Source organism: Terrapene carolina, unplaced genomic scaffold, assembly GCF_002925995.2.
Source record: "Terrapene carolina triunguis isolate 2854851 unplaced genomic scaffold, T_m_triunguis-2.0 Scaffold66, whole genome shotgun sequence".
Lineage (NCBI taxonomy): Eukaryota > Metazoa > Chordata > Testudines > Emydidae > Terrapene > Terrapene triunguis.
This window is the reverse complement of record NW_020664417.1, coordinates 31,152,676-31,166,951: the sequence shown is the minus strand read 5'-3', so window position 1 is coordinate 31,166,951 and position 14,276 is coordinate 31,152,676. Positions and strand designations below refer to the sequence as shown.

Here is a 14,276-nt window from a genome sequence, read left to right as displayed (position 1 = left end):
CCTGAAGCCAGCCAGTCCCGCACTTCTCTGTCTCCAGCCCTGCAACCCCTGCTGCACCCCTCTGCGGCACTGCCTGAAGCCAGCCAGCCCACCCCACACCCCCCTGTCTCCAGCCAGCCCCACACCCCTTGCCCTGCCTGCAGCCAGACTCTACCTCCAGTCAGCTCCTGCCCTACCTCCAGCCAGCCCCATGTCCACTGGTGCCCTGCAGTTCTCAGGACAGTAACCCTGCACACCTGCTTCAATGAGGGGGGCAGGGAGCAGCTGGGACCCACACATGTGCACATCCTAGGGTGACCAGACAGCAAGTGTGAAAAATCAGGATGGGGGTGGGGGGTAATAGGATCCTATATAAGAAAAAGACCCCAAAATCGGGACTGTCCCTATAAAATCGGGACATCTGGTCACCCTAGCACACCCCCAGGGAGTGGCGGGGACCCACACATATGAAACGGAGCTCATTTCTAGTTCAGGCCCATCTTTTTAAAAAAGAACTTTAGGTAGGGTTAACATACATCCGTATTTTCCCGGATATGTCAGGCTTTTTGGTTCTTAAATCACCGTCCGGGATAATTTTAAATTTAAAGATTCCTCCCGGGAAAATACGGAAGTATGGTAACCCTATTGGTACAAAAAATACATACTGTGGCACATTCCTTAAATCAGAACTTTTTATAGGGAACCGGTTGCTAAGAAATGAAAAGCTTTTTTTAATATGTTTTTTTTTTTTTTAGTCATCCCTGCCGGGGCCCCACCAAAAATGTTCAAATTGGGCCCCGCACTTCCTAAAGCCGGCCCTGGTTATGGGGATTCTCCAGTCAATAAAAGTCAAAAATCCTAAAATATCCATTTGTGCTCCAGTATCCTGCACTTTGACTAGGAACATACATAATGGTTATGTTAATTATAGAAATATTCATCAAAAAATTAATTATTGGTTTAATCAACTCGGCCAGTAGTGGATAAAAATCCTCCTAAAATAAAAATGAACCAAAGAATAAAATTAAAGTATCAACTTTGAGAAAGAAACAAATTCTATTTCATGGATGCCTGTGAAAATGTATGCAAATTTGTTATAAATGCAATAAGGGAATTTTACCAGATGGCGAAATTGGGCAGTTGATCATCATCATGTTCTCACACCCACTGAGTTGTTCTAAAACTACTTTTTATGAAACCAAATATAATTGGCTTGTGTTAGTAAACTGCTGAAACAAACCTTGATATTATGTAAGAACCATCTGAAATTCCTTTCATAGCTTATTTGAGGACATCATGTGGGAATATGCAGAAGCTATGCAACTTAGACATTATTCTTGGCATTATTGAACCTTATTCAAAATTGTGCTTCTTTCTTCTATTAATTCATTTGCAATGGACAGTGAGGAATTCCTGCAGGTTCAGACTGACACAAAATTCCCCTTAATTTTACTGTAGTACTTGGTCTATATAATTATTCACTTTTGAGCATCCAAAAATTAGACATCTTAAAAATATACTCTTAGTGATCTCATGTCATTAACAAATTCATGTTTTTGTTTGATCATAGTTAAAAGATGTTATAAGAATGTATTACTTTTAACATTGGCAAGGTGGTCCATTTGTGTTATTCCTTAAGTATATTATTCTAAGGGCTGGTCTATACTTAGCCGCTAGTTCGGCGGCTGGAAATCAAACTTCCTGGTTCGATTTATCGCGTCTGGTCTGGACGCGATAAATCGAACCAGGAAGTGCTCGCCGTCGACTGCAGTACTCCAGCTCAACGAGAGGAGTACCGCGGAGTCGACGGGGAGCCTGCCTGCCGCGTGTGGACCGCGTCTGAACCGCGGTAAGTTCAAAGTAAGGTATGTCGAATTCAGCTACGTTATTCACGTAGCTGAATTTGCGTACCTTACTTCGACTTGGGGGGTAAGTGTAGACCAAGCCTAATTCACTGTCCATGCCTCACCCTCTCTTCCATAATCTGGTATTTTAAACTACAAGGTAAGGCCCCACTCCTGTAAAGAGAACTACCAAAGTGGAGACCCATTAGTTCCATCTGGGTGCAGGGATCCATCTGTGCGATATCAGGGCCTAAATGTACATTAAACCCACAAAGGACAGCAGCATTTTAAAGCCTCAGATTTTTGCTCTCAATTGCAATGAAAATTTATTTTTAAATTAACATGTTATTGCTTAATGTTGACATTCTTGAGGACTCCTTGCTGATTAGACAACACATTCAGTGCTTATTATTCCTCACTACATTTTTAAAAGCACAGAAATTGTCAATAACATGTCAGAATAGTGACCAAAGGAATCTCTGAACCCTGAGGAGATGTGAAAATACAGATATTCTGTCACATTTTAGGACAGACAGTTATAATCATGGTGTACCAGAGGTAAAACTTTTTTCCCGGGGTGTCTTTTTCTTTCAGTCTGATTTATATCTATTTTTAAATTAACCCCCTGCCCCCAAATATACATGCTTCTTAGGCAATTGCTTTTTAAAATCTGTAGATCTGTTTCAAGCAGCACAGGAATTGTAGGTAGGTAAGAGCATTTATATATTTACATGATTTGGAAAACATCTAAAAAACAGAATATTGACACCTTATGAAATAAAATTGTTTTGTAACATAATTTATAGTTATTGATGCTAATACAAACATTTCAAAATCAATTATGTATTCAATTATTGGTCCTGCTGTCAAAAGATTTCATCTTAACAATGTAAAGTCTGCAGAGTGGCTGGTTAAAAAACAACAACACACACTGTGCATCCCTTAGGCATCATTTTTCACATACCTCAAGAAAAGAAGATTCTAGGAGCTATTTTAGAGCAAAATTGATTTCTGGCTCTTTTAATCCTGACAATCTGTGTTTTTAAATATTGAAGGGAAAAACCCACAAGCCTGCATTTTGGTGTCTCTTTGAGAGCTTGTGGTTAAATGTTCACTCTCTTGCACGTTTGTCAAAGATCAGATCCAGGCATTCACATGGTTTAAATCTGCAAACTCCTACCCATGCACATAGGATGATTTGTATGAGTAAGCATGGTAAATGTAGGAAAAGTCATAATCAAACTGTTCTCCGTGGAACACTGGCGGTCCACAGAGCACCGGATGGTGGCCCTGAGCACCTCCAAAAGTTGGCTGGTCACATACTGCTGTCTCCTCCTCCTTGTTTCCAAATGTTTTTACAGTTGCCTAGTCTCTTCATTGAAAGAAAGGTTGGCAGAACTATAAAAGCAGGTTGGCGGGATTATAAAAGCAGGTGAAACAAAGATGAAGAGCCAGCCTAGCTGCCTGTACTAGGAGGAGACAATGTTACATAAGAGATGGTAGGAAACAGGAGCAACCTCTGGGAAGTAGAGCTGCTAGCCACAAGCAAGAAAGGAAAATCCCGGGAGCAGGGTGGAAGGGAATGGAATATTCTGACAGTTTGTCAAGGGGAGCAAGGGGAGAAGAGGACAAGGTGGTTGAGCAGTATGAACTGAGAGAAAGCAACAAAGGGAAAGGAAGCCTGTGCAGAGGGAAAGGAAGAGCAGGCAATAGTGAAGTTTGTAGAGGAAAACAGTGAGAGAGGAAGGGACAGAACAGATCAGATGGAAGGTGGAGATGAAATGAAGAGCTAAGTTGACATGATTAACTTTCTTCACAAAGAGAGCTAAAAATACCAAAATACTTTCCTAGTGTTACTTTTCTATGTAAGCAGTTGCTATAGCTGCCAAAGATTTGTAATGCTAATGTAAATGGAGGTTGTCTGTGATCAAGAATGGAAGGGGAGGAAATCTGTACAATTCTGAATAGGACGAGGAGAATACAGTTGTATATGGGAGGAGACAGGCCCATAAGATACACTGTCAAATGCGGTCCATACTATGAAAAAAATTGAGAACCCGTGGCTTAGATTTTTTTTTCTTTTTGAATTTGGTAAAAGCAGCTAGATCCTTAAGACTCAAGCAGACAGGAAACAATTCTGCTCTTGAATACTCCTAGAACCTTCTCCCCACCCTTGACAGGTTTAAAACAATGTCTGCTACAGTGTCCCTTCCGTGAAATGCAATTTCACTATAACCTTGCACAAATTATTATAAACTTTATTTTTCATTAGTTTATATCTAATGAAAAGACATCACTTATTTCAATGGAATCACTCTTGATTTACAGTGGCGTAAGCACATTCAGAATCAAGCCCCTGTGGAAAGTGATCTGAATGTGAAACTAAGGCCTAGTCTACACTACAGTTAGGTCGACATAAAGCAGCTTACGTTGACCTAATTATGTCAGTGTCTACACTACAGCCTTGTCCCACTAATGTAAGCGCCCCTACTATATTGACTTAGGATATGGCTACACTGGCGCTTTACAGCGCTGCAACTTTTTCACACCCCTGAGCGAGAAAACACCCTCCTGAGCGCAGCAAGTTACAGCGCTGTAAAGTGCCAGTGTAAACAGTGCTCCTTGTGGAGGTGGAGTGTGGTCGCTGGCATGCGACCACACTCGCACTTCAAAGCGCTGCTGCGGGAGCGCTGCCGCGGCAGCGCTTTGAAGTTTCGAGTGTAGCCACGGCCACAGTAACTCCATTTTCATGACAGGCGTAGGGTTTATGTTGATGTAGTTAGGGCGAGGCAATGTGTATGTAAACACTGTGTTACTTACATCTGCAGTTAGCTCTCTTTTCAGTTTCAGGGCTCCAGCAGAGCCATGAAATTGACAAGAAAGCTGGGCAGCTAGAGCCCAGCTGCCCTCCGCTTCCCTGGAGACCTGGGCCCCTGGACCCAGCTCCTGGCTGGGAGCCAGGGCGAGAAGCCGGGGTGGTTATACCCCGCTCCCAGCTGGGAGCCAGCGCGAGAAGCCCAGGCAGCTGGACCCTGCTCTTGTTAAGGAACAGGGAGGCAAGAAGCCCTGGGTGGCTTCTTCCCTGCCCCCACGCCCACCAGGCTGGGAATGTTGGCTGTTTTGTCAATTTCATGGCTCCAGCATGAAATTGACAAGACTGCCCGGCTCCTGGTGGGAAGCAGGCGAGAGGGAAGGGGGGACCCAAGACGCCCCAATGGCTGGATCCCATTCCCTGCGGGGAACAGGGAGGCAAGAAGCCCCAGGTGGTTTCCTCCACTCCTGGCAGGGAACAGGGAGCCAGGAAGCTTATGGGGCAGCTGGGCTCCCAGTAGGGAGCTGCCAGCGGAGCTGAGAGACCAGGCTCTCAGATCCCCCCACTGCCCCTCTTAGGTTGGTGGAAGCACTCCTTGTGAGGATGCACACCACTAAACCAAGGAGGGTAGAGTGGACTGCAGTGGCTGTTAATTGACCTAATATAGGTCGATCTAAGTTTTTAGTGTAGACACGCCCTAAGTCTTCGGCATGATACAGCGGACACATAGCTGAAATGTAAAACCCTTTTTTCAACCTAGCTTTCCCAAAATATTACTACCAACAAAATCCTATTAACTAAGGGATGGGGAGGGGAGGGCAGGGGAGAGAGATTGAGAGGAGACCTTTATGTTCACACATATATGTAAATTGCTGGGATTCCACAGCAATGGGCATGGTATAATAGAAAGAAAGAAAGAATGCTGAACTGCAGGAAAAAATCTGATTTAAAATTAAGTTTGTTAATCAATCAAAGTGAGTCCAAATCAAAGCTGAGAAGCTATGCAAGGGAGCTTACTACTGTTCTTCTTCCTATGTTGTATCTGTCCTATGGAAAAATAAAGGACTTCAGACTAATTCTGTCCATCTGGCATATAAAATTATGACCATTACATTCTCTAAATAAAGTGTTTAAATAGTGCACAGGACTACTCTCATCATTTACAACAACACTTAAGTATATAGAGAAAGAGCTTCACCGTATAAATTACACAACAGATTCAAACGTGTAATAAGTTACTTTAAAAGACTTCCCAATTACCCAAGAGCATATTAGAGCATTTGCAGTACATGAAAAACAAAGATGTGTATGCCAGAATACAAGGCACAGCCCAACAACAGTCTTCCAGCCGCATATGTTTCATAATCTCAAAAAACAACTTTTGCAAAAGGTGTTATGACATCAATAGACAAGAGATAGACTGCAGAGTTACAGATGACATGTTATAATAATAATCCTATTATTTTGTGTTTTTCATGCTTCTCATGTTCCAAGCACTTTCCAAAAACACTATATAATCAAGCTTCACAACCCAGTGAGGTAAGAAGTATTATCATCCCCATTTTCCAGATTTTTAAAAAAATGGAAGCAAAGAAATCAAGTGACTTGTTTAAGACCTTAAAGGAGTCAGCACTGGAAATAGTAAGCAGGATTCTTGATTCTCATACTCAGATCACTAGACCACCACCCCCCATCCCCACCTGCTCTACACACACTATTTTTAACCAGCCACTCTCAACCTCATTAACTCCCCAAAACTACCCATCTGTAAAGATGATTATTGTTATTATTCTTTGAAGATAATTATTCCTTGCTATTTTTATTAGCAAAACAAAAGAAAATACCTTCTTGGGTGCCCAAAATCAAAGCAAGTTATACATGCACTGACTGTGTGTCTCAGCACATATCTGCAGATTTTATCTGGTGTGTTTATTATAAGCTTGGTTTTGGCTGCTTTATAAATATGCTGCTGCTGTACTAATCAGACAAAAGAAAACAACAACAAGCAGGACTCCTGAGAAAAACTTCTAAATAACTGTCCAGATGTGACAAGGTGGACAGTACCCCTTTATTGCTGACTACTGGACTTTGTTTCTGGAGTAACATCCCATTTATACAAAGCTTCTTCTTATAAGATGTACATTCCTAGATTCTTCATAGCACCTTCACAGGGTTACTGCTGCTATTGTAATGAAGACTGTCTCAGTATTTCAACTTTCAGCTAACTAGATCTGGAAGTTGAACTCAAAATGCCCTATTGAAGTTTACCGTGTTAAGCACTGAGGGCAATATGTTCCTCTCCTGTGGAGAAACAAGGAAATATGTGAGGCATCAGATGCACAGAAACTGTGCTACATCACATCCCACTGTTTCAGCATGCCAGGGTGCTTGTCAGAAGGGGAAGTGACATGAATCAAAATTCATGCATAGGCTATAGGTCAGTAGGGAAACACACGAGAAACCACACAGATCACAAGCTTAACATGGCCTTCTTACAGTGCCATGTTCCACTCATAGCCCAGCACTGTCAGCATCCCTTTTTCTCAGACTCTTCTGCCATTGATTCCACTTATGGTAGGGTTCTCAGGATGCTTTGAACAAAATAATGCTATGCTTTCTTTGCACATAATATCTGAAGTTTGGGCTGTAAATGCACATGAGCTAATAGTCACCAACAAGACTTTTCCCTACCAACCCAGGCTCTGTCCACATGTCTGCAGAACTTGTGATGTGTGTATTTCCGCTTTCATTAAGTTGGAGTGATGTGTCATAATGCAGAGGTACTTTCTGTGCGGGGTATTTTTCCTGTTTCTATAGCATTTTTCACCACACAAGCCATAGAAGCATCTGAACCTAGCTAGCAGTGTCTTCAGTGCATCCCATTCTTCCTGCTTCCCTGGAAAGAAATCACATCTGCAAGAAGATTCACATTCACACAAGCACCCCAAAACAAAAAACAAAAACCACTGACCTCTCACTAGTGGGTTTGCAGTACATTTATCTATACTCTTCCTTAAGAGTATATGCCCCCCGCCTCCCCCCCCCCCGGTGTCTTTGATACTGTAGTAAGAAGAGAACCTACTAAAAGACGGGGGGGCGGGGAGGATTAACTTCAATGGACCTATGACAATTTACGCCAGCTAAGGATCTGCCTCATGGTGTGCATTGGATCGGGAAATTATGGACATTTTCCTATATATTCTTATGAAAACACAGTGAGCAGCTAGTCATAAAATGACAGCACAATGATAGCGGCTGACTGGGAGAAAAGCAGAACGGAAATGCCCACTTTTATTTTTTAAATCGAACATGCAGTTAAGGAAGCCTTAGTTGTGTTTGGTCAGAAAACATAAGTTTTATGTGACAAGTTAAGCCCTTGTAATCAGCACGTCTTCCAGCTGAAAGGCTATTATAAAGTGTTCTTATTTATTTCATGTTCCTCTTCTCCTCCCTTTGCTCTTGTTTTACAAAAGGAACTCCCAAATATTGAATTCATCCTCCACATTCTCACAAATTACAACAGGTAATGTTACTCTGCTAGCTCTCCTAAATCTGCTGTTTAATTCCTGAATATTTGGAGTATGTTAATATGTAACATGTTAGTTGTTTTATGGTGTTTCTTCATGTAGAAGAAGTGAGCAGAAATCCATATAAGTATGGGACATAATTGTCCTCATCATAAACATTTATAGAAAATAATTGTGTACTCTTAATTATAGTCACTGAAGGTCTAGCAAAAAAAGCGAACATCTACCTCAATTATATCAAATATACATACTTAGTTTGCAATGAATACATTTCCTGGATGAGGTTATTTTATTTTGTCCTGTTGCTTTACCCATGGCACATCCACACAAACCTGGATGTACTTCCATGCTCAAAGCCTGATTTTGGCACCCTTCCTTACATTGGGTGGAACTTTACTAATGAAGTAGTCCGATTGACTTCAATAGAGTTACCACTCAACCGGAATAAGGGAGTAGAATCAGACCAAGAGAGAATAAAAGTTTAGGATATAATCCTAAAAGGTGCTGAGCATCCATAATTCCTATTAACTTCAGTGGGTACTCAGCAATGGGTAATCAGACTATTATAGTATTTAGGGAAGCTCAAACGTAGAAAATGTTCAGTGAAACTTTTTCAGGGGTATCAGTCTCATTTTCATACATGGAGAATTACTCATGTATACACAATGATTGGAAAAGAACCCTCAAATAGATGGTACAAATCCAATATACAATGGTATGTATGTTGCATTTGCGTTTTCACAGTTACTGTACATTCAAAAACTAAAGAGGATATTGAATGTGTAGAGAAATATGGAGGTGATTCAGTTTAAGATTAATGGGAACTATACACATGTAAATCTATCATGCATCTACCTTACATGGTTCTCATCACTATTATCTGAGCACTTAAGGGAGAGTAAGATCCGAAGTAAGAGAATGGCTCATTTTTAATCATTATAATGACTGAATATATATTCATGGATGATTTTACATGAAATATTAATTTGGACCCAAATAGTCACCTTCTTCCTGCCTTCTCAAAAGTAAAACAAAATGGAACAAAAAAGAGAGCTGACACATTTAACACATTCCAGCTGTCTTTCAGCTACAACTCCTTTTCTTTCCTACCTATGATACTTATTTAAAACTCACACATGCATAATTTTATAAAATGAAACAAAAAGTACAAAAAAACCTACAAGCATTTCACTTCACTGAGTGTAGACAAAAACATTTCTTACGAAATAAAAAATGAATGAAATCTCACTTAAAACCTGTCCCAGAAAACATCAAAAGAATTCAAATCAATTGTGGTCAAAATGTAGGTAACTGTCTTTTTTTATACAAAGTTTCTTGCATGTTTTTAATGGGAGTAAATTAAGATTTGTTTGTAGCTGATTCTGCTGTTTTTGAACTTGTACATTCCTCAGCTCTAAGCAAAGAATATTAGCAATTCACACCTCAGAAAGGAATAGTTTTGTGATTAGAAAAACACAGTGTCTGCATATTTGGCATATATATTCACCGCATTCTCCTCAAATTCAGCAAACTCACATACACACAGAGAACACAACCTTTGGCTGAACTAGGTTTCAGGATATAGAATAACTAATTAATGCAAAGGAGACAGCTACAAAACCAAAACACTTATTTTACACCAAGGCTGATGTGAATCAACCACCATGACTTTAGAATAGGTGTCCACAACATATTTTGCAAGTAACAAGGTACACTCTTTCATTTAAGTAACTTGTGAGCTTGCTCCTGGTCCCAATGAAGTCAATGAGAGTTTTGCAATTAACTTTAATGGAAGTAGGATTGGACCCGATATTATTTTACTCAAACCACTTACAGAACCTTACCTATAAACTTAAAACCAATGTCACCCAGTCAGCAAATACTATAGAAAACCAGGTCTTCCCTTTGCAACGGGAAATGACAGAAGTCTAACTGGGAATAAAGAAAGGAGGTTATTTCTCGAGACAGATCAGTATACAGAATACAGACAGCCCAGATTTCTATTTGGCTGTGGCTACCAACCTGACTACACTGAACCACAACAAATACTAGCCGACTATATAGTGAATACAACCAACGAATGTGGTTTAAATGTAGCAATCCCCCCACCCCCTCCCATTCACTCTCCTCTCCAGCTCTGTCTGTGTAAGCATTGGCATAAATACACATAGGAAAACCAGTCTGAAGAGACCATCCAATGGACCATCAAAGTCAATCCACAAAAAGAGCTGCTCCTTAACTAAGAGCCCGGCACAATTGTGACGGAAAGCCGGGAGACACTTTCAACTGGTAGCCGAGGATGGGGAAAGAGAGGCCGCCCATTGGAGGTGGCTCTTTAGTGCAAGACCGAGACACTCACACGGGAAGCGTATTGCTTCTAGTAATCGCTCAACGTGAGTGCTAGCCGTTAACAATGGAAGAAAGAGACAATGGGTCAAGAAACAGGTTGAAAGAAAAGAGAGACAGCCAGACAGGCTGCTGAAAGGAGGAGGGGGCCACAGGAACTCTCCTCACGTGGTGGCAGCCGGGGGGGGGGTTGCTGCTGCTGCTACCCCGGGCGCTCAAGCAGAAGCCAACAAACCTACAGCGCGGTATGTGGGGCCTGATCCTGCCTTTCTGGACGGCCAACATTCCTCCTGACTTCAAAGGGTAGCTCTGATTGTGCAAGGAAGGCAGGGCGAGGCGCACGAGAGCTAATCTCACTGGAATCATCCACTTTCAATATTTAAAGTGGCCTTGAAACTTCCAAGTTCTTCTCAGCTGTTCCCAAATCAAGTGGCTGCCGATGGGAAGCAGCAACAATATTGCGCTGTAAATAGAGGGGGGGGGGATGCTGAAGGGGGTTGTACTTAGCGATCAGCCCCATGGACCAGTTATTCTGATAGCGCTATAACAAGGAATGAGGTTGTGTCCAGTAGCCTCTCTACAGGTTTCCTTTCTATCCAACCCAAGACTGCAGTGACTGGAAACGTCTCCCGGAGAGCAGGGGAAACGAGCCCAATTCTGGGATTTATTCAAGGCTTTCTAATAAATCATGGCAGGGGGGAAAAAAAGAAGCATCTGCTGAAAAGTGCACTCAAAGCACTTTGTCGTCCAAGCACAGTTGTAAAGTCCAAGGAAAGTGGAAACTCTAAGCCCTGAGAAAGCAGGTCTATAGAAATCCCACCGAGTGACACAGCAAAGCACTTGAGCCCAACTCCACTTGCTGCTGCCGCCCAGACTTCCCCTTGGCCTCGCCTCCCAAAGAGGAGGAAGCAGGTGAGCTCCCAGCTTATACACACATCGGAAAGAAAAAGAGACAAAGTCACCACCTGGGGGAGGGAGTGGGGGGTAACAGTTTTAGCCTTGGAAATCACTTACCGGCTTTACAAGGATCCTTATAATCTATCGCCTCAGCTTTATCCTCTTCATTGAAATCGTAAGTGTAGTCATAATCAAGGCCAGAGCAGGAGGAGAGCTTCCCCCAGGCAGTCAACCCAGCCAGCCACAACGCCACCCTCCAGCAAAGCATTTTCATCCTCTACCACAGAGGTGGGCAAGGGGGCAGAGAGGAACTAGGACTGAGCTGCTGTCCACGCTGGACCGATACAGGAAGGCAAGGGATGGAGGGGAAAATTCTCTTCTCCACCTAAAGGCTCCGCTGAGATGTTGTGGTCTCTAGGTATCCCCAGTCATATGGGCATACCATAGAGAAGGAGAATGTTGCTTCCCCTTCTCCACCCGCTCCCCTTGCAGGGGAGAAGTTGCCGGCTGGGTGGGCGCAGGGGGGGGCTGTATTCTGACTAGGGATCTCGCTTGTCAGGGCGTCTTCTCGCCTCTGTCAGCCCCCAGCCAAACTTTCCACCGCTGCTGCCAGGGCTCCGGGGCCAGGACAAGTAGGATCCTTTCCGCCGGCTGCCTCCTCCCGAGAGCTCCGCTGATCCCGTTGCTGCTGCAGCTGGTGCGGGAAGATGAATCCGGTGTGCACATCGGCAAACTGCCACCGGGAGAAAGAGAAAGAGAAGAGGGGTGCTAACAATAATTTCCACCACAGTGATGGGAAGCAGCAGCAGTGAAGGGAACAGAGAGAGAAAGAGAGAAAAAGTGCAAGGGCGTCCCCCCTCCCCCCTTTGCTCTGTGTCTCTGGTCTCCCCCCCCCCCACTCCTCCTCCCTCCCAGCTTATAAAAACCTTACAGGCAACTAACAATCGTCAGCATCCTGCTTACTTATTCATACAATCAGGGTCAGGATCCGGGCTGCTTCTGATCTGCTCTCTTGATAGTCTTATGAAAACACATACGCACTCACTGTATACCTCTCTTTCCATATAGCTTTCTCTATAGATAAGCAACGCATGGTATTTTTTTTAAGAGGGGGGAAATCTTGCGGGAATCAGATAAAACACCACACGGGTCAACTCTCAGCAGCGAAGGAGACTCGGGGGAATCCGTGAGGATGAGATGAGGATGAGAAATCACTGCAATCTTTCCCCCTGTCTCTAAAGAAGTGCCTGTGTGTTTCTCCTTCTACTGCGGTCGTGCAGCGTTCGCCCCATGAGCGGGGGTGGGGGGAATTTAAGCGTCCATAGTTTGTTTAAATACGGGCAGGAGATATAAAAGGTCCATTGATCTCCAAAGTTCAGCCAAGGAGCTGGGGAAGCAGTTCCAAAATGAAAGTAAAAAAATTAAAAATAAAAAGGCAAATGCAACGTAAAATTACAGATTGCAACAGGCAACGCTGAGCTCTTGCAGTCCGGCTTTGCTTTTTTCACGTGGATCTGAAGGAGAGTTGTAAAGGTTTATTTTCAAAAGTTCCCGTAGAAGCAGCAAACGTAGCAGCGCCAGCTCGCTCTCTTCCTCCCTTGCCTTCAATATGTGACTGTATAATTCAGCCTGAGCATTCAGTCACTCGCAGTCGGTGAGGGTGAGTTGTTGGTGGGTGGTTGTTGTTGTTGTTTTTAAAGCCAGAGAGAACGGATCAACACCAAAGCCTCCTTTCAGCCGATCAACCTGGAGAAAGAAAACGTGCTGCTGGAATAAAAATAAAGCGATAAAAATACCATGTGTTCATTTAACTCCCTCTCTGAGACAGAGTGAGTCCGATCCTGCAGTCACGCCTCAAACTGTAAACTAAGGTGAGATTTTTCCCTAACAAACTCCTCCTCCTTTTACAAATTTCCATGGAAAGGAGGGTGGAGGAGAGGAGGGGTAGGTAGCTGGGAGTTTCTGCTGTTCAAATCTCGTTATGGTGTCACATTTAACACTGACTGTTGAAAGGACTGTGAAGATGCTGTCTTTATTTTACATCAGAGCCCTCAAAAGTCTGGTATGCCCTAACAACTTCCCCAGGCAAGAGATAGTCCCTTCTTCCTTAGCATGTGAACAGGATACATGCATCTGCTCCTGTGCAGTGCAGACAGGGACACAGTCATTATAAATAAAATCAGATTGGACTGAACATTTATAAGCACTTGTTTCATTTTCTTAAACTTCAGTACTATAGCAAATGCTGTTTCTCAAGGCTTAGTGTTTGGAAAGTTAGATGTGCGATCTACCTTCAAGCCGTGGCTGCTGCTGATTAGAGCTGTCTGAGAGGAAGGTATGCAGTGTTATTGTAGCCCTGTTGGTCCCAGGATATTAGGGAGACAAGGTGGGTGAGGTAATAGCTTTTATTGGACCAGCTTCCAGTTGGTGAGAGAGACCAGCTTTCAAACTGTATACAGAGCTCTTCTTCAGGTAGTGGAAGTTTGGGGAAGAGGAGCAGGAGACACAAATGTGAGACTGGGGGTTGTGATTCTGATAGCCAAAACTGGATTAATTAAAATAGCCTCTTATCTTCACTGCAGTTATTAATGTATTTTCTGTGACTACATAATCCTGGCTACTAAAAAAGAAAAGAATAGTCACATCTATCTGTCCGCTATCCAGTTTATGTCAATCTATTTTATCTGAGCCCATCAGTGTGAGATTCATTTACTCCTCAGAAATGAATGGTGGGTGTTGGTTGCTCTGGTGCAGTGCTATAGATAGATACCCTGCCCCCCAGTTAATGCAATTAAAACGGGGAAGGAGTTGTAAGTGGTAGCTTGCTGCCCCATACCACATTCAGCGTCAAACATCAATTAACGTCAACAT

At 43.0% G+C, this 14,276-nt stretch overlaps 1 protein-coding gene across 2 annotated transcripts in view; it reads right to left on the bottom strand.

Moving 5' to 3' along the window:
- TLL1 (tolloid like 1) overlaps positions 1–11,905 on the bottom strand; it is a 200,401-nt gene extending 188,496 nt beyond the window's left edge. For both annotated transcript variants that reach the window (XM_029910666.1, XM_029910667.1), the window contains exon 1: positions 11,523–11,905. In XM_029910666.1, coding sequence (XP_029766526.1) covers positions 11,523–11,679 — 157 coding nt within the window. In that variant the 5' untranslated portion in view covers positions 11,680–11,905. The remainder of the gene's footprint in view (positions 1–11,522) is intronic.
- Between the last annotated feature and the right edge of the window lie 2,371 nt (positions 11,906–14,276).